This window comes from Salvelinus sp. IW2-2015, linkage group LG4q.1:29 (genome assembly GCF_002910315.2).
Source record: "Salvelinus sp. IW2-2015 linkage group LG4q.1:29, ASM291031v2, whole genome shotgun sequence".
Taxonomy (NCBI): Eukaryota; Metazoa; Chordata; class Actinopteri; order Salmoniformes; family Salmonidae; genus Salvelinus; species Salvelinus sp. IW2-2015.
This window is the reverse complement of record NC_036842.1, coordinates 55,073,373-55,092,787: the sequence shown is the minus strand read 5'-3', so window position 1 is coordinate 55,092,787 and position 19,415 is coordinate 55,073,373. Positions and strand designations below refer to the sequence as shown.

The following is a 19,415-nucleotide window of genomic DNA, read 5'->3' as shown; positions in this document are numbered from 1 at the left end:
GTCTCACGTTGCCATACCTCCAAAATCACGTCATTGTCACGCCTCCCTTAGAGGTCTGGAGACTTTTGTATTGAAAAAAAATGGTTGGAATGGTCCCCCAGAAAGATTTTGATTGGATGTTACATTTCAAGAACCCTCCCTCCACATGCTCGTAGAAGGGGTGCTGTGTGTGTCACTGTTTTCAATCCAGGTAGTTTTTGCCTATGCTAGTTTCAAGTGTTAGTTTTCAAGTTATCAAGTGTGGCCCACAGTCTGAGATTTATATTTATTGAAATTGAAAGTGGATAACGCTAGTAAAGTCAAACGTCACAACACGTTTTAAACTACTCTAGTGACACACTTTTTTCCTTGTCTCCATTCATCCACATTGCGCTTTGCTACCACCTAAAATATTGTGAAGATTTCCCATTATTTTGTTTTTGTAAGGGCCCCAAAAACAGAGGCAGTGGGATAATCTATTCAAGTAAGTAAATACATTTTTGAATATATTAAATACAGTTGGCCACTTTGTGGGCTAACTCAACTGAGCTGCTAGCTAGCTAACTTTACACACTGTTTAGCTAAGTGAATTATATGTAATCAGCTAGCTAACTTCCTATTAGCCTGCTATCTTAATATAATCATTGTAAATTAAAAACAGTCTCTAAATTATTTTGTAGATAACAGCCATGGAAGAGGGTGAAATTGGATCTCCAGCTGTCAGTAAAGGGAAAGAGGAGGCTACTGTATGGGGCAGGGCCTTTTGTGGGAGTACATTATGAAAATATTCTCCAGTTCCAATCCCTAGAGGGGAAAACTTTGAGGACAGCGAGATAATAGCAACATAATATTCAGTGCTGTCTAATTTTAGTATAATGAACCCTGTTAAAGATATTTTTTTGTCCTCAGATATGGAAAGCTGTGAAAGCCTGTTTGCAGATGAAGAGAGAAGTCGCAATGAATGTCCCAAGAGACTAAGGGTTATACTGTATGTGTTGGCCTGTTAGAAAATGTTGTATATAGAAATACAGTTAAACGTCACACACAATATATAAACCTATTACAATTGGAGCAGGCCAACCCTGCTGGAGGTCTGCTGGGTGTGCAGGGTTCTGTTTCAGCCCTGCAATAACAGACCTGATTCAACTTGTAAAATCTAATGAGTTGACAATCAAGTGTACGATTGCTGAGCTGGAATAAAAATCTGCTCACCCAGTAGATCAGGGATCAGTGGAGCAAGATTGGCCACCATTGGCCACCGTTGGTATGTCGTTCGTTTTGTTCACCTGAAATTATGCTTTAGTAATAATAGCCTACTTGTTACTACTCAATTATCTATTGTTGTTTAGACTATGTCTAAATCTTCACATACGAGTTAGCTTATTTGTACATTTTGAAGTGATAACGTGTTGATTCTTTGAAGTGAACTGTTTAAACTTGTTTTAATTGTTAAACCATTATTCAAAATGAACTAGTGTCAATGTTGATTAATCACATATCACAATCCTGTAATATAGGAGGGGAAAGGGTTCTGTGTCTAATGTGTCTGTGTTGTATTCTCAAATGAACATTTCCTTTTTGTCTAGTATAAGATCGTCAATCTGTTATATTTGATTGTCACTCTCTCGCAGTATATCAGCTATGTGAATCTATTTTGCAGCTTATCATAAGGCATGCATCACCAATGCAGTAAATAGGCCTACAGTACAGTATGATGGCATTACTGGCTGTATGGGCATCTGTCATCTGAAGCAGAGAACGGCTAAACTCACATTATTTACATATTGAGCTATACGTTTTCAATTTAAAATGATACAAGTAATTTAGGTACAGTATGAAAATAAGGAGATGACAATTAGACTACAGGAGATGAGCATTACAGGTAACATTTTATGAGGATCATTTTATTACATTCATTTTAGCAACGTTGTTTGGGAAATTATTGTAGTTGTTCCCATAGACAGCACATGGTTGCTCTATGTATCACTGACCCTGGATAAGCTAGTGACTGGCCTAAAACAGCTAACATTGTAGGTCAATAATATGCTGTTTTTATTAACATTTTGTTGGCTTTATAATTGTGAGCGAAATTGAACTAGCTAGTAGCTAGCTAGTTAGCTTACTAGGTTAGCTGACTTTTCTCAAAACTAACCTTATTGAGGCTAGCTACTTCTTGTCGCTCCTGCTAGCCTTTACAGCCAAATATCACTTAATATTTTTTTTGATATTGATATGGCCAGCATTGTCGACCATTTCTCCCCTCTTGCTGCAGATTTAGCTCATCTCGAAATGACAGAGAAATGCTGTGAAAACCAGCGTGCTGTAAAACGTTCTAAAATGTTTTGTCACCAGTGCTCGTTTTGTTGACATTATTTGTCCTCGCGCACTGTAGCTCCTACAGCACTAATCTGGTGGAACCTTTGGAGCTCCACCCAAGAAAGGCGTTTGATTGGTTTGACGTGTTGTATGGCACCCCTATTTATGCTGATTTCTGCCATAGGGAAGCCTGGTTCGCGACAAGGTTATTCAGACAATCAGAAAAACAGCTAATGGTTTGAAAGATGAGCCTGAACAACCTGCAAGGCACATGATGAACCCACACGTCATGTGTTATGTTTAGTTGCTGCAGTAGTCCTGGTATTTAGTTGCTGCAGTAGTCCTGGTATTTATTTGCTGCAGTAGTCCTGGTATTTAGTTGCTGCAGTAGTCCTGGTGTTTATTTGCTGCAGTAGTCCTGGTATTTATTTGCTGCAGTAGTCCTGGTATTTAGTTGCTGCAGTAGTCCTGGTATTTAGTTGCTACAGTAGTCCTGTTTTACAGTTCCCATCCCAATAATTCAGAGACAGAAGCACAGGATTCCAGTGTGAGGATTCCCTCAAGAAAATCCCAGACAAGCTGAAGTCCATCAGTACTCAGATCACACACAGAGAGAAGATTGGGAGAGTGAAAGGGATGCATTGACAGAATCTTTCGCTATAAATCTCGGACAAATCGCTCATTACTGATCGATTTCATGTACTGTTGTCTGTGATCTAATCCTCTAAGCTGCTTGAACACAAATGCGTCCCTCATGCTCTACTTGTCACGCCTGCTCCTGTTCCCCCTCCCTGGCGCTCGAGGGCACCAGGCTGCCCATCATTACACACACCTGTTACGCGCATCAGCGCTTCATTGGACTCACCTGTACTCCTTCACGTTTTGACTGCCTTCCCTATATCTGTCTATTCCTCTGTTTCATTCCCGTGCCTGCATTAATGTCGTTATGTTTTTCATGTCCAGACGCTCTCCTGTCCTGTTTCATGTCTGTTTATTAATTAAATGTTCACTCCCTGTACTTGCTTCTCGTCTCCAAGTGACTGTCCTTACACTACTGCTATGTAATAGTTAAATATGTTCTCCATCATGAACTGCATTCTTCCTCTCAAGGTCTCCTGTTATAATCAGAGGCTTTCACCAACATCACTTCAATGTGACTCCCGGCTGTGACAAACGACTTTGTAAAATGTGACTGAAGAAAGCCCTTTTTACATCAGCAGTTTTGTTCGTCAAGCCTACCAGTGTTTTTCTGCTTGCTCCTGTCTGTTTCCAGTTTTCCCGGGTTTCAAATCAAATCAAACTGTATTTGTCACATGCGCCAAATACAAGTGTAGACCTTACTTACAAGCCCTTAACTCTTCTTTCACTGCACTGTTGGTTAAGAAAATATTTACCAAACTAAAGTAAAAATGTATAAAAAGTAACACAATCAAAACTACACTGCTCAAAAAAATAAAGGGAACACTTAAACAACACAATGTAACTCCAAGTCAATCACACTTCTGTGAAATCAAACTGTGAATGCTGGCGGTGCTTTCACTCTAGTGGTAGCATGAGACGGAGTCTACAACCCACACAAGTGGCTCAGGTAGTGCAGCTCATCCAGGATGGCACATCAATGCAAGCTGTGGCAAGAAGGTTTGCTGTGTCTGTCAGCGTAGTGTCCAGAGCATGGAGGCGCTACCAGGAGACAGGCCAGTACATCAGGAGACGTGGAGGAGGCCGTAGGAGGGCAACAACCCAGGGGATGATATCGTCTCCAGCTTCCCAGGTCTATTAGGGTCTGTCCATCCTTCCATGTATCCCATCTCAAGCTGTTAAGGACCCGTCCCTTCTCTCCCCCCACAGCTGCCCCTCCGCCCCCTCGACTTGTCGATGGTTGCCCGGCCTACAACCCAACAACCCTTGTCGATGGTTGTCCGGCATCTGTTGGAGGCTCCTCAGGTCCGGGGCACCCTGCGGTACCTGGTGGACAGGGATGGTTGTCATGTTTCCACCTGTCACCAGAGGGCGGTAGAGACCGTCTTAGAGACATTAACGACAATCAGGTATGTCCTATTTACTCATTATGATTTCCCTGTTAAGGAGGTGTGTTTTCTGTTGTCCTTTGCAGAAGCTTGAATTGTGTCCCATGTGCGTTTGTTTCCTGAGTGAGTTTGAGACTTAGTGTTTGTTGTTTTTCTAGTGTACTGTGATCATGCGGCTACTGTTTCTCAGTAAAGTATTTGTTTGTTTATCCTTAACCACTGACTCCTCATCTGGTCTCTTCTCTGCACCTGGGGCTAACTTCATCCCGTCACATGGTGGTCCTCTGTAGCTCAGTTGGTAGAGCATGGCCCATGCAAGATTAAAATGGAGATTGCCACATCCCAGTCACAAAACCGTACTTTAGATATTTCTTAAAAATACACGATTTACAAGCTTGATCATTAATTTTCCAAAATGTTTGCAGACAAACTACTCACCATGTGGCCATGCCGGAGGGGGGTGCAATCCCATCACCTGGTAGGCACATTCATTCTACAGTCTTTAAATGTGTGTTTCGGTATTCACATCAAAAGGTGGGACAGCATTTGAGAAAGATGATTAAAAAATAAACAAAACTACTAATTAGATCAGTATCTTTCAATGTAACAATAGAACGACTCAAGATGTTCTATTGAAATAATAGTGTTAAAGCAATTAATGATTGAATGTTTTATTTATTTTCAAACATGAATTTTGAGTCAGGGCATGGGACAGCCACCTCAATAGAAATAACTGTATAAACAATGAGTTTAATATATTAATTTAACAATATGTTTGTTATTGCCTTGGATTGAATTAGAACATAACATGATGTAAATAAAATGTCATAAGTTTGGAGACTTAACTGTTTTTTTGTATGGTTTTCTTCTGGGGTTGGACTGCTATTTGCACCACTTCTGTAGAATCACCCATACAAAATCAGTGCCACTCTCCTCTCTGCACGCCCCCTCGGTGAATGTAAATCCACTTTCATGCCACGTTAAGAGTGTTCACTCTGAAACCCATATCAAAGCAAACAGATGGTTGCAGGAGCCGCCATAGAACCACCACCCTCCCACTCTGTCCTATGAAGCCACCAGAGAAACGGGTGCGGAATTGACTGCTGCAGAGGACAGCAGGGTCCCTCGTTTGTGGCAAAGATTCTCTGGATTCATAGACAGCTTGATTCAACTACAAAAACCAGGGAGTTTTTCCAATGCCTTGCAAAGAAGGGCACTTATTGGTAGATGGCAAAGAAATATACAAAATATCAGACATGGAATATCCCTTTGAGCATTGTGAAATTAACAATTACAATTTGGATGGTGTATCAATGCACCCAGTCACTACAAAGATACAGGTGTCCTTCCTGACTCAGTCGCGGGATACGAAGGGAACCGCTCAGGGATTTCACCATGAGGCCAATGGTGACTTTAAAACAAGTTACAGAGTTTAATGGCTTTGATAGGAGAAAACAGAGGATGTATCAACAACATTGTAGTTACTCAACAATACTAACCTAATTGACAGAGTGAAAATAAGAAAGCCTGTACAGAATAAAAATATTCCAAAACATGCATACTGTTTGCAACAAGGCACTAAAGTAATACTGCAAAAAATGTATCAAAGCAATTAACTTTTGTCCTGAATACAAGGTGTTATGTTTGGGGCAAATCCAATACATTACTGAGTTCTGCTCTCCCTATTTTCAAGCATAGTGTTAGCTGCATCATGTTATGGGTATGCTTGTAATCGTTAAAGGACTGGGGAGTTTTTTCAGAATAAAAAAAATACATGGAATAGAGCTAAGCACAGGCAAAACACTGGGTGATTAATTCACCTTTCAGCAGAACAATAACCTAAAACACAAGGCCAAATCTACACTGGAGTTGCTTACCAAGAAGACAGTGAATGTTCCTGAGAGTCTACTTGAAAATCTATGGTAAGACCTGAAAATGGTATTCTAGCAATGATCAACAACCAATTTGACAGAGCTTGAATAATTATTTTAAAGAGACTTATCTACATTTACATTTACATTTAAGTCATTTAGCAGACGCTCTTATCCAGAGCGACTTACAAAAAAAAAACTCAGTTGTAATCGATGCCAAAAGGTGCTTCTACAAACTATTGACTCAGGTGTGTGAATCCTTAGGTAAATTATATATTTCTGTATTTCCTTTCAATAAATGTTCAATTTGTCATTATGAGGTATTTTGGTAGATAGATTTTTTTTCACCTATGTAATCCATTTTGCATTCATGCTGTAACACAAAATGTGGAATAAGCCAAGCGGTATGAATACTTTGAGGGCAATGTACCTCTTGTTTCCGTCTCTTTTCAGTCCCTACTCACCAGTTACTTGCCTTTCTCTCCTCTTCCACCCCCCTTATTTCTCTATGCTAACCATCATTCTCTCCTTCATCACCTGTCGTTCTCCTAACACTCCTCTCTTTCCCCCCCTTCCTCCAGTCATCCACATTTTACTTTGTCTATTCTTCCCCTACACTTCATTACTGATACATTTTTTTAAATGTTTTTTTACTGTTTTCTTTCTCCTTGCATTTTGTATTTGATGTGTGTACTTCTGTAATTTCAGGGTTCATCTGTAAAATAGATGTAGGTCTCAGTAACCCTGATAAAAAGGTTAAATAAATTACAAATACCATTAATAACAGTTCATGAGAAATAAAGCATCATAAACCACCACTAAGAAGGGATGTATAAATGATAAGCGAGGGTTTTACGCACATCCAACTTTTGTACAGCAGCTGAACAAAAAGAGCCAATATAGAGAAAAAAAAGTCATGTCGGCTCACTGTTTGCTGCTCCCAATAAGTGCTCTTTTAATAAACCTATCGGTAATACTGACTTTCAACCAACGTGGTCTTGGTCTTAGTGTAAATGGTAAGCAGAGTATATATACACTCTGGTGGGTCAGGGTATGGAGACTACTAGAGGGCAGTAAGTGATCAATAGACAGAGATTAATGGTGGACTGTCAGGGGTGCAAACAGGCCATTGCGGTGTATTGACAAAGTTACTTTATTGATCAGGCTCAATTAATTACCTGACAAGCAGAGGTCACATTAGAATTGATTATATGTGGCGGGGTCTAGTGCTGGTGCTGCCGACTCCCAGCTACACATTTCCTCTACATATCCATAGAAACAATATTGAGTACATGAAAATGCTCAAGCACACACTTATGCAAACAGGCCTTGTGCACCGAGGGAAAACAGACTTTCAGACAGAGCCTGTGAGAAGGGCAAATACATTTGAACCTTTAAAGAGTCTCTAGTGTCTTAGTGGATTGGCATAGCCCCGAGCACAGCATGGGTAAATGTGTAAGCACAACACATTTGTTAGCCATAATAACACATCCTCCAGTTGGACATAATGTCTCATGTGGCCTGCCGCAATGTAGCGGATGCCTTCTAAGGACACATTGAACATTGAAGGACACATTGAGGGACACATTGAACATTGAAAAAGTTGATGAGCTTCTTTCACTTTGACACTATGTCCACCGAATAGTAATAACGGGTCAACTTTGATCCATTCTTGCTATGACACATCACATAGTGAGCCATGCAAAGACTGAGGCATATACTTCAATGGGTTTCTCTCCCATCTACTGCAATTAAAGAGGCTGAGACGTAGATCTTATCAGAAAAGCGGGCATCTCATAACGTATGACAGGCACAACTCACTTCAGACGAAGAAATGAGAGAGAGAGGGAGACATGGAAAGACAGAGAGAGGGATGAGGAATGGAAGGTGTAAAGAAAGGATGGAGACTGCAAGAGGGACGGGCAGGGAGAAAAAGATAGACAAATCAAATACAAATGTATTTGTCACATGCGTCGAACACAACAGGTGTAGACCTTATCGTGAAATGCTTACTTACAAGCCCCTAAAAAACAATGCAGTTCAAGAAATAGAGTTAAGAAAATATTTACTAAATAAAGTAAAAAATAAAAAGTAACACAAAATAACAATAAAGAGGCTATATAAAGGGCGTACCAGTATCGAGTCAATGTGTGGGGGTAAAGGTTAGTTGAGGTAAAAGGAGTAAAATGGGTGATTCGTCACGAAACTACAACAAAAAAGACCATGATTTTGGGGTTTTAATATACTGGATAAAAACATAAACACAACATGTAAAGTGTTGGTCACATGTTTCATGAGCTGAAATAAAACATCCCTGAAATTTTCCATAAGCACAAAAATATTATTTATTTCAAATGTTGTGCACACATTTGTTTACATCCCTGTTAGTGAGCATTTCTTCTGCCAAGAGATAATCCATCCACTTGACAGGTGAGGCATAACAAAAAGTTTATAAAATAGCATGATCCTTACACAGGTGCACCTTGTGTTTGGGACAATAAAAGGCCACTCTAAAATTTGCAGTTTGGTCACACAATGCCATAGATGTCTCAAGTTTTGAGGGAATGTACAATTGGCATTCTGACTGCAGGAATGTCCACCAGTTTTTGCCAGCGAATTGAATGTTAATTTCTCTACCATAAGCCGCATCCAAAGTTATTTTAGAGAATTTAGTAGTACGTCCATCCGGACTCACAACCGCAAACCACGTGTAACCACGCCAGCCCAGGACCTCCGCTTACGGCATCTTTAGCTAAGGGATCGTCTGAGACCAGCCACCCGGACAGCTGATGAAACTGAGGAGTATTTCTGTCTGTAATAAACCCCTTTTGTAGGGAAAAACTCATTCTGATTGGCTGGGCCTGGCTCCCAAGTGGGTTGACCTATGCCCTCCCAGGCCCACCCATGGCTGTGCCCCTGCCCAGTCATGTGAAATCCATAGATTAGTGCCTAATGAATTTATTTAAATTGACTGATTTCCTTACATGAACTGTAACTCGTTGAATCGTTGAAATTGTTGCATGTTGCATTTATGTTTTTGTTCAATATAGAAGGATAGTTTACATATATTTTACATTTGTATCTTAAAGCATAATTGAGAAATAAGTTGGAAAATGTAACAATTTGGATATACTAGGCAAATTTTTAAGAGTCCATTATGTTTCTTCTGTAGGTGCAACAAAATTGGTGTCAGATTACGTTGTACGCTTGCTCTGTAATACGAGTAGTATTTTGATTTCCATAACAATTTTCTTACATTCATTCATATTAAAAATATACACTACCATTCAAAAGTTTGGAGTCACTTAAAAATGTCCTTGTTTTTGAAAGAAAAGCACATTATTTGTCCATTAAAATAACATCAAATTGATCAGAAATAGTGTAGACACTGTTAATGTTGTAAATGACTATTGTAGCTGAAAACAGCAGATTTTTTAATGGAATATCTACATAGGCGTACAGAGGCCCCTTATCAGCAACCATCACTCCTGTGCTCCAATGGCAAGTTGTGTTAGCTAATCCAAGTTAATCATTTTAAAAAGGCAAATTGATTATTAGAACAACCTTTTGCAATTATGTTAGCACAGCTGAAAACTGTTATCTTGATTAAAGAAGCAATAAAACTGGCCTTCTTTAGACTAGTTGAGTATCTGGAGCATCAGCATTTGTGGATTCAATTACAAGCTCAAAATGGCCAGAAACAAAGACCTTTCTTCTGAAACTCCTCAGTCTATTCTTGCTCTGAGAAATGAAGGCTATTCCATGCGAGAAGTTGCCAAGAAACTGAATATCTCGTACAACGCTGTGTACTCCTCCCTTCACAGAACTGAGCAAACTGGCACTAACCAGAATAGAAATAGGAGTGCGAGGCCCCGGTGCACAACTGGGCAAGAGGACAAGTACATTAGTGTCTAGTTTGAGAAACAGACACCTCACAAGACCTCAACTGGCAGCTTCATTGAAAAGTATCCGCAAAACACCAGTCTCAACGTCAACAGTGAAGAGGCGACTCCAGGATGCTGGCCTTCTAGGCAGAGTTCCTCTGTCCAGTATCTGTTCTTTTGCCCATCTTAAACTTTTCTTTTTATTGGCCAGTCTGAGATTTGGCTTTTTCTTTGCAACTCTGCCTAGAAGGCCAGCATCCCGGAGTCGCCTCTTCACTGTTGACGTTGAGACTGGTGTTTTGTGGGTATTTGTATTTATATTTATTAGGGGATCCCCATTAGCTGTTGCCAAGACAGCAGCTACTCTTCCTGAGGTCCAAACACATTAAGGCACTTCCATTACATATAAAAATAAATAAAACAGTACATTATATAACATTAATACACCACTACATATCTACAATACAAAATGTATAATACCACCATACAACAATATTACAATGTACATGTGTGTAGTGCTAGCTCTTGTATGCGTAACAGAAAGCTATGAAAAATATAGATAAACTCTCGATAAATAGTGTGGTCTACAGCTTATCATGAGGTACTCTACTTCAGGCAAGCAAAACCTTGAGACTCTGCGCACCAGCTGTTATTGACAAATACAGTGCATTCGGAAAGTATTCAGATCTCTTGACTTTTTTCACATTGTTACATTACAGCCTTTTTCTAAAATGTATTAAATCGTTCCCCCCCCTCATCAATCTATACACAATACCAGATAATGACAAAGCAAAAACAGGTTTTTAGACATTTTAGCAAATTTATAAAAAATACAAAACTGAAATATCAAATTTACATGAGTATTCAGACTCTTTACTCAGTACTTTGTTGAAGCACCTTTGGTAGCAATTACAGCCTAGAGTCTTCTTGGGTATGACGCTACAAGCTTGACACACCTATATTTGGGTAGTTTCTCCCACTCTTCTCTGCAGATCCTTTCAAGCTCTGTCAGGTTGGATGGGGAGAGCCGCTGCACAGCTATTTTCAGGACTCTCCAGAGATGTTCGATCTGGTTGAAGTCCGGTCTCTGGCTGGGCCACTCAAGGACATTCAGAGACTTATCCCGAAGCCATTCCTGCATTGTCTTAGCTGTGTGATTAGGGTTGATGTCCTGTTAGAAGATGAACCTTCACCCCAGTCTGAAGTCCTGAGGAGCAGGTTTTCATCAAGCATCTCTTTGTACTTTACTCCGTTCTTCTTTCCTTTGATTCTGATTAGTCTCCCAGTCCCAGCCGCTGAAAAACATGCCCACAGCATGATGCTGCCACCACCATGCTTCACCGTAGGGATGGTACCAGGTTTCCTCCAGACGTGACGCTTGGCATTCAGGCCAAAGAGTTCCATCTTGGTTTCATCAGACCAGAGAATCTTGAGTCTTGAGGTGTCTTTTGGCAAACTCCAAGTAGGCTTTCATGTGTCTTTTACTGAGGAGTAGCTTCCGTCTGGCCACTCTACCATTAAGGCCTAATTGATGGAGTGCTGCAGAGATGGTTGTCCTTCTGGAAGGTTCTCACATCTCCACAAAGGAACTCAGGTTCTTGGTTACCTCCCTGACCAAGGCCCTTCTCCCCCAATTGCTCAGTTTGGCCAGCCAGCTCTAGGAAGTGTCTTGGTGTTTCCAAACTTCTTCCATTTAAGAATGCTTCAATGCTGAAGAAATTTTGCTACCTTTCCCCAGATCTGTGCCTTGACACAATCCTGTCTCGGAACTCTACAGATAATTCCTTCGATCTCATGGCTTGGTTTTTGCTCTGACATGCACTAACAGTGGGACCTTATATAGACAGGTGTGTGCCTTTCCAAATCATATTTAATCAATTGAATTTACCACAGGTGGACTCCATTCAAGTTGTAAAAACATCAAGGATAATCAATGGAAACAGGATGCACCTGCACTCAATTTCAGTAAGGTATCAGTTTTTTTAAATAATGATAATTGTGCAAAAATTTCCAAAAAACATTTTGCTTTGTCATTATGGGGTATTGCGTGTAGATTGATTAGGATTTTATTTAATTCATTTTAGAATAAGGCTGTAACATAAAAGCGGAAAAAGTCAAGGGGTCTGAATACTTTCCGAATGCACTGTAGATAGATCACCATCCCTCGTCTTACTGGAGGTAGCTGTTCTGTCTTGATGATGTACGGAAAACCCAGCCAACTGTATATTATCCATGTCGTCTTTCAGCCACGACTTGGGGAGACATAAGATATTACAGTTTTTAATGTCCCGTTGACAGGATAGTCTCGAACGGAGCTCATCCAGTTTATTCTCCAATGATTGCACATTCGCCAATAGGACGGATGGTAGAGGCGGGTTACTCACTCATAGATGAATTCTCACAAGGCACCCACATCTGCACCCCTTGTGTCGGCGTGTCCTTTTCATGCAAATGACAGGGATTTGGGGCTGGTCTGGGAGCAGGAGTAAATCCTTTGAGCTCGACTCTTTAAAGACAAATCTTTGTCCAGTTTGAGGTGAGTAATCGCTGTTCTGATATCCAGAAGCTCTTTTCGGTCATAAGAGACGGTGGTAGAAATATTATGTACAAAATAAGTTACAAACATGAAAAAAACACAAAATAGCACAATTGGTTAAGAGCCTGTAAAACAGCAGCCATCCCCTCCGGCACCATATTGTTCACCACTCATTACGTTAGTTGTCTTCCTTTTACAATCTATACTTTCTCTCGCACTTGTGTCAATGTATCTTGGAAGCCTGAATGCATCACTTGATCATGGCATTGTTTACCTTGCAATTCTGAGAGTTTGTAGTTAACAGTGAGTAGAGGTATGCCGAGTAGTCGGACAAAATGAGTATCGTAACGGATATGGACAATTGTCCAGATACGATTATGATCCGAGAATTTTTTGAAGATTATCCATGATCGGGAAGAAAAAAAAAATTCAGGTGCCAGTGCACATCCTTCAATCAAGTGTGAGGTACTACATGGTCTAAATAACTCTACTGGCTAGTTTGCCTGTCTGTAAAGAGAAATGCGGGCTGTACATTGATTCTGCTGCTCTGATTGGATAGAGTGAAGCTGTATTTCTCCATCCACTCGCTTTGCTTCATTCACCCGATCACTTCTCCTTGCATGTTTCGATCGGATCATTTAGATTGCTGCTGGCTCATGTAAGCCTGCTACTATGATAAATCAAAATGTGAGGACGTTTCCTAAAAGCTATCAATGTGCATTGCATCTAACAAGCGGGGCGAGGGTAGGGAATAAATTTGACCCACTGATGCTCATTCGGACTAAGTGACAGCAAACTTGTCTGCCCGCTGCAAGTTCAGGACACAGATACACACCCCTCTTTTTTTGTCTATAAATGTGCAGTATTTTGACAACATCTAGCCTACTTACCGTAGGCATATTAAAACACTTCCATGTTTTCCGATCAAGTGTATCATCTGATCCAATCCGACTATCAACTATCAATCTACGGATAAGAATACAAGTATGGCCAGGTCAGCACACCCTTAGCAGGGAGTATCAATGTATGCTTTTGGTCATAACTCCAAGTGGTCATTTGATGTCCACCTCCTAATCCATGCTGATCTAGGAATGGGTTTAGTGCTCTGATTTTGTAACGTTGATCCACCTCCCATCTCGTTCTTAACGGTTTCTTTTCGCCAGAAAAAGCTTGGTTCTGGGTTACCTTTATTCAGTATCGCTCTGCCTCTGCGATTTCTCCTGTGGATAATACTCATTTTCCCCTTTCTTGATGCACCCATGCAGTCACGTGTGGAACTCTGCTCAAACTACACTACTTTTCTAAATACGCTGTTAATCAGTTACATTTGTTTGAACTGTGATTTGCTTGTCTTCAACCTTGCGTTCACATTCATTGTCATTAGATTTTTCATCATCTTCGGGTTCAATCTTCTCTCTGCACTCTAGCCACTGTGGCCCTGTGCACTCTTTCAGTTGATTGGCCCTCTAGTGCCTGCATCCGCCGGGTTTTCTTTTCCACAGCAATGTCTCCACTTCAAGGGTTCAGTCAAGCTCTGTATTTCTTTGACTCTGTTTTCTACAAAGGGTTTCCACTGTTTAGTTGTATGCATTTGCGTTTTCTCCATCTTCAGATGAGTGGCTATATAGTTACCAAGCCTTGCTCCTATCAAGGCATCTAATAACTCTCGTCTGAGTAAGGTGACTTTCTTCAGTGGAGCTACTCTGGTCTTGGATGCAATCAGAGTCACTGCGCACTCACCATCTTCATCTGTGCCTGGAATGATGTGCAGGAATGCAGATACACAGAATGCGCTTTCACTTGCATCGCTGAAAACATAACTCTTTGGTCACATTTGAAGTACACTTGTTCTCCAATGCTGCATCGTAATGTCTTGTCATGGTGAGTTCACTCAAACTGGCAACTTCTCACACCACTGCCGCCATTGTTCAGACAGATTCCCGGGCAGCTGTTCGCCCCACTGGATGCCCCGTTGCCACATCTGTTGGAATCTGACATTTGTGAATGGCGATAGGAATCCAATTGGATCGAAGATCCGTGCTGCAACAAAACTCTTTTAGTAATCTTTCTGTACTGTATGAACGCCATCAGGTTGCACGGCTCAAATACAAAGTCGGAATTTTACATTCTCCAGGTCAGTCCTAAAACTTTCAGAACTCTGGCCATTCTCATCATGCGTTATTTGACTTTGGCTTGGTTTTAAACATTCTTCTAACCAGAGAAATATAAGCACATCTCAAACGTTTTCATTAACAGAAATCAATGACTACACACTGGTATCAGGAGATTTTTATGGTTTTGCCTAAGGAAAGACAACGCTAGGATGAATGGAAATGAAAACATTTATACTAAAGTGTGGCAGCCGATGCTGGATCATTTGCCTAGAGATTCAGTTGATGTTGGAAAAATAAGAAAAAACTACAATTGATTTATCACAGGGCCAGCTTCCACGTGGAATGCTTTTGACACTTTATAGAGTCCATGCCCCAACGAATTGATGAGGTTCTGAAGGCAAACGGGGAGAGGGTGCAACTCAATATTAGGAAGGTATTCCTAATGTTTGGTATACTCCGTGTATATACAGTACACCAGTTGTGTACAAAACATTAGGCACACCTTCCTAAATGTTGAGTTGCACCCCCTTTTGCCCTCAGAACAGCCTCAATTCTTCAGAGCATTGACTCTACAAGATGTCGAAAGCAACCCACAGTTGTGTCAAGTTGGATGGATGTCCTTTGGATGGTGGACCATTCTTTAAAGGCATTAGTGATATCTTCTGTAAATGCTACCTTGTGTTCTATGAATTTTAGCAATACACTTAGCAGATGGGTGTTCAGATTAGGGCATGTAAAACATCTATTATTCAGTGACTTACTCCTGTGAGCGTGTGATTACGCACTGAATACTATTTCAGAGTTAGAGGTCGGTCTTTTTTATTTCATGACTACGTGATGTGGATGGTAGTAATTAGGATTCTCTGTCTCTTCGTTATCCACCATTTCCACAATGTCCTGACTTTTGTAGTCTTGAACAACTTCATTATACTTCACATACAGTGGTATGTTGGATTGGAATTTTCTTCTAAGGTTATCGATCAGCTCAGTGCATTCATTTGATCTGTGGTCCACTTGTCAACAAAAAAAACGCAACATTGTCCATCTTTGACTCACAGTGATTAGATTAATTTTGCAGCATAGCCAATCAATTGACATTACATGTAAGGGACAGAATAGGATGGATGTGTGCAAAATGCAACAAGATGCATGTAGGCTACAGGTTAAAGTGCATAAGGTTGTAATTTGTAAAAGTTGTGGAAGTGGCTGTCTCACTGACCTAGGCCAATTTGAACTGATCACATGACCGACTACAGTGATTGTCAATAACTGGAATGAGAAACTCAAAAATCTATAAATGACATTTATCGGTTTATTCGATTTCATATGCAGATCAAAAACATTAATCCGAATATTAATTGAACCAGAACTGATTATCGAAAACACAACATTTCCTTTAGACACTGAAAACAAAAAAGGAAACGGTTTATGTGTTGTTTGATTTCAGATTCAAATAAACGAGGAACAACCCTTTACTTGCTTTTTTTTATTTTTTATCTTGTCATTTAATAGGAAATATTCATTTGGCCAGAAAATAAACGGATCCTACTCATATGTGACCTGCTTCATAATAATTATTAGCTAGCGCGACTTATGACTAATTATGATAGAGCACGTTACATATTACAGAGCAAGCGGTAAAGCTTCATATGACACCAATTATTTATTTGTAGCACCTACAAAGCAAGATGAAACAGCCTCCCCTAACGTGGCAAAAATGTCACAAATATTCCAACTTCAATTATTTATTTCTCAATTATGCTTTAAAATACAAATGTCAAATATACAGTGACTTCAGAAAGTATTCACACCCCTCGACTTTTTGTTGTATTACACCCTGAATTTAAAATGGATTAAATTGAGATTTTGTGACATTGGCCTACACACAATACCCCATAATGTCAAAGTGGAATTATATTTTGACAAAATTAAAAGCTGAAATGTGTTGAGTCAATAAGTATTTAACCCCTTTGTTATGGCAAGCCTATATAGGTTCAGGAATAAAGATTTGCCCCCCAATTTTGTGATATCCAATTACAATCTTGCCTCATCCCCAACGGGCTCGAGGCGAAGGTTGAGTCATGCGTTTCCTGAAACACGACCCGCCAAACCGCGCTCCTTAATCCGGAAGCCAGCCGCACCAATGTGTCGGAGGAAACACCGTTCAACTGACGACCGGAGTCAGCCTGCAGGCGCCTGGCCCACCACAAGGAGTCGCTAGAGAGCAATGAGCCAAGTTAAGCCCCCCCCAGCCAAACCCTCCCCTAACCCGGACGACGCTGGGCCAATTGTGTGCCGCCCTATGGGACTCCCAGTCACGGTGATTCTAACATGCATGTACTCAGGTGTCTGAATACCTATATCAATTAGATATTTCTGTTTTTCATTTTTAATACATTTCCCCCCCCAAAAAAACATGTTTCCACTTTTATCATTATGGAGTATTGTGTGTAGATGGGTGAGACAAATTCAGGATGTAACAACAAAATGTGGAATAAGTCAAGAGGTATGAATATTTTCTGAAGGCACTGTATGTCAACAATCCTTCCTCCAAATAACCATTCTATCGATTACATTTTGTGAAAATCCCCAAAATCAAGGTCTTTTGTTGTTCTAGTTTCGTGAGGAATCTCCCAAATACAGTATACAAAAGAGGGGGAAAAAAGAGGAAAGAAAAGGACAAAAAAATACAATTCAGGAGAGTGATGGAAAGATATAGTAGTAGACAAAAAAGGAAATGAAAAAGTGATAGACATTGAGAAAGAGGGCCCAAAGGTGTTTGAGAGCACCATCCTCTTCAGAATCCCCCCACGCATAAACTGTTAGCCTCAGTTGATCGATTTCTAATCTTTTCACCGGACACTTGCAATAACGTTAATTACAAAACTGCCCATATGAGTGAAATGACCTCTCACCCTCTCCATCTCCAGGCAGACTGTGTGGGAGTGAGGGTGGCCACATAACTGAGATTAAGTGGGAGAGAAAAAGTCTTGTTTATCGAGATTGCACCACTGACACCTGTAGTTTTCTTTGACAAGTTGAACGGGTGAGTCGTGCGAAATTGAAAAAGGCCCTTCTTCTAAAGAACAGCTGCTAGACAGTACAGCTAAAATGAACAACTGCTTGGCAAACAAGTGTGGTATTTTGGAGAATTGCAACCCTCGCTGGGCTCCAGGCAGTAGAGCATGCCACAATGGAAGCTAGTCATTTTAGGGGCAAGGGTGAGGTGGGTGAGCTCTTGCCTCATAGTAGCTGCGCACGGCGTTGCAGAAGGCCTCATCCGCCACCATCTGTGTGTCCCCGTTCAGGAAGGCCTGGAAATGATCCTTTACCACCTGCAGCTGCTGCTTATTCAGCTGAGAGAGAGAGAGAGAGAGAGAGAGAGAGAGAGAGAGAGAGAGAGAGAGAGAGAGAGAGAGACAGTGTTGTTATAAACTGACAAGCTGTCATTACTAGCTATTATAACACCCTCATGTAGGCCATTTGGTTGAGACTTCAAGAAAGCACAATAGGAGCATGCGTTCATTCAGAAAGGAAAATAATAAATAAATAAATCCTTGTCAGTGTCTTCCTTTATTTTCTGTTTGGCACATTCAACCCATTTGTGGAGTAGTACTACTCGGTGACAAAAGACTTCAAGTGCTTGAAATGCTTTTGAATGGAATTTAATTATTGTGTATTTTCTGCAGTTTCCCTTTTAGTCATGGTAGAGGCTTTGGGTGCTTGACAACCAATGTGACAGAGTGTTGATGGAATGATGCATCTACTTCGCTATATCATGGCAATAAGTGGAATAAACTATTTCCCAGAAGAAACCATTGCCAGAATAGAACCCCCAAAACACTGAGGCAACCATTTCAAAAGCGCCATCAGTCCTTACCATTCTTGTTCAGAGATTCTCTAATGATTACTATTGGTGTCCTAAGGCAATGCTTTTTGCCAACATGTCGTTTCATAACCAAAAATAATAAAATAGCAGCTTTCTCTTTCTCTGCCATTGCATATGTATGAGGGCAGAGGCAGTCTGTCTTCTTCCCATTGACAGTAGCACTGTGACTGCAAGCTACAAAAACATAAATATTGATGTTTCTTACTGACAATGTGGACAGCAACTTATCTCCCGCCTCCAGCCCCAGTGTGGGGATCCTTGTTCCAAAATTCGTTTTCCGCAACTTAAGCAACTTTATGTGTTTAGCCTTTCAACTGTGTGGCTACTAGCAAGCTGGAGGAATGCAGATGTACAAGTGGTCATTGCTATTCCTAGTCTTTAAAAACGGTTTAGCTCCAAGTCTTATCTCCTCATTTTCAATAGGAATGCTCTGACAAAAGTGAGTCAGCTGAAATGAAAGCACTGCAATGAAAAGGGGAAACTTTGTTAGCAACCTGATTGTGATAGCCTCTTCTATTGGGGATGGTAATATGTGAAAATCAAGACAATGTTTTTCCGCCTGGCCTCTTAGCTCTTTGTAAAGCGTTGTGTTTTTGTGTGTGTGTCCGTGAGAGAGAGAGGAAAAAGAGTGGGTGTGTGCATGCCCGAAAAAGTACTCGCCATAGGTGGCCTCTAGAAAAGTTTGACGCAAAGCACTGCAACTTGAGTCTAACATGGGGTGACAAAGCCCTGGAGCAAGGTGCTCTGACATTGTCTTCATTGGTACCTCTCTACCAAACAGCCTCTCTTCACTGAGAAA

The 19,415-nt window shown here is 40.7% G+C and overlaps 1 protein-coding gene across 1 annotated transcript in view; it reads right to left on the bottom strand.

The window, feature by feature from the left end:
- LOC111960957 (calcium-dependent secretion activator 2) overlaps positions 1-19,415 on the bottom strand; it is a 237,964-nt gene that overhangs the window by 179,697 nt on the left and 38,852 nt on the right. Inside the window, exon 2 of the mRNA XM_070442960.1 lies at positions 17,970-18,083. Within this exon, the coding sequence (XP_070299061.1) occupies positions 17,970-18,083 (114 nt within the window). The remainder of the gene's footprint in view (positions 1-17,969; positions 18,084-19,415) is intronic.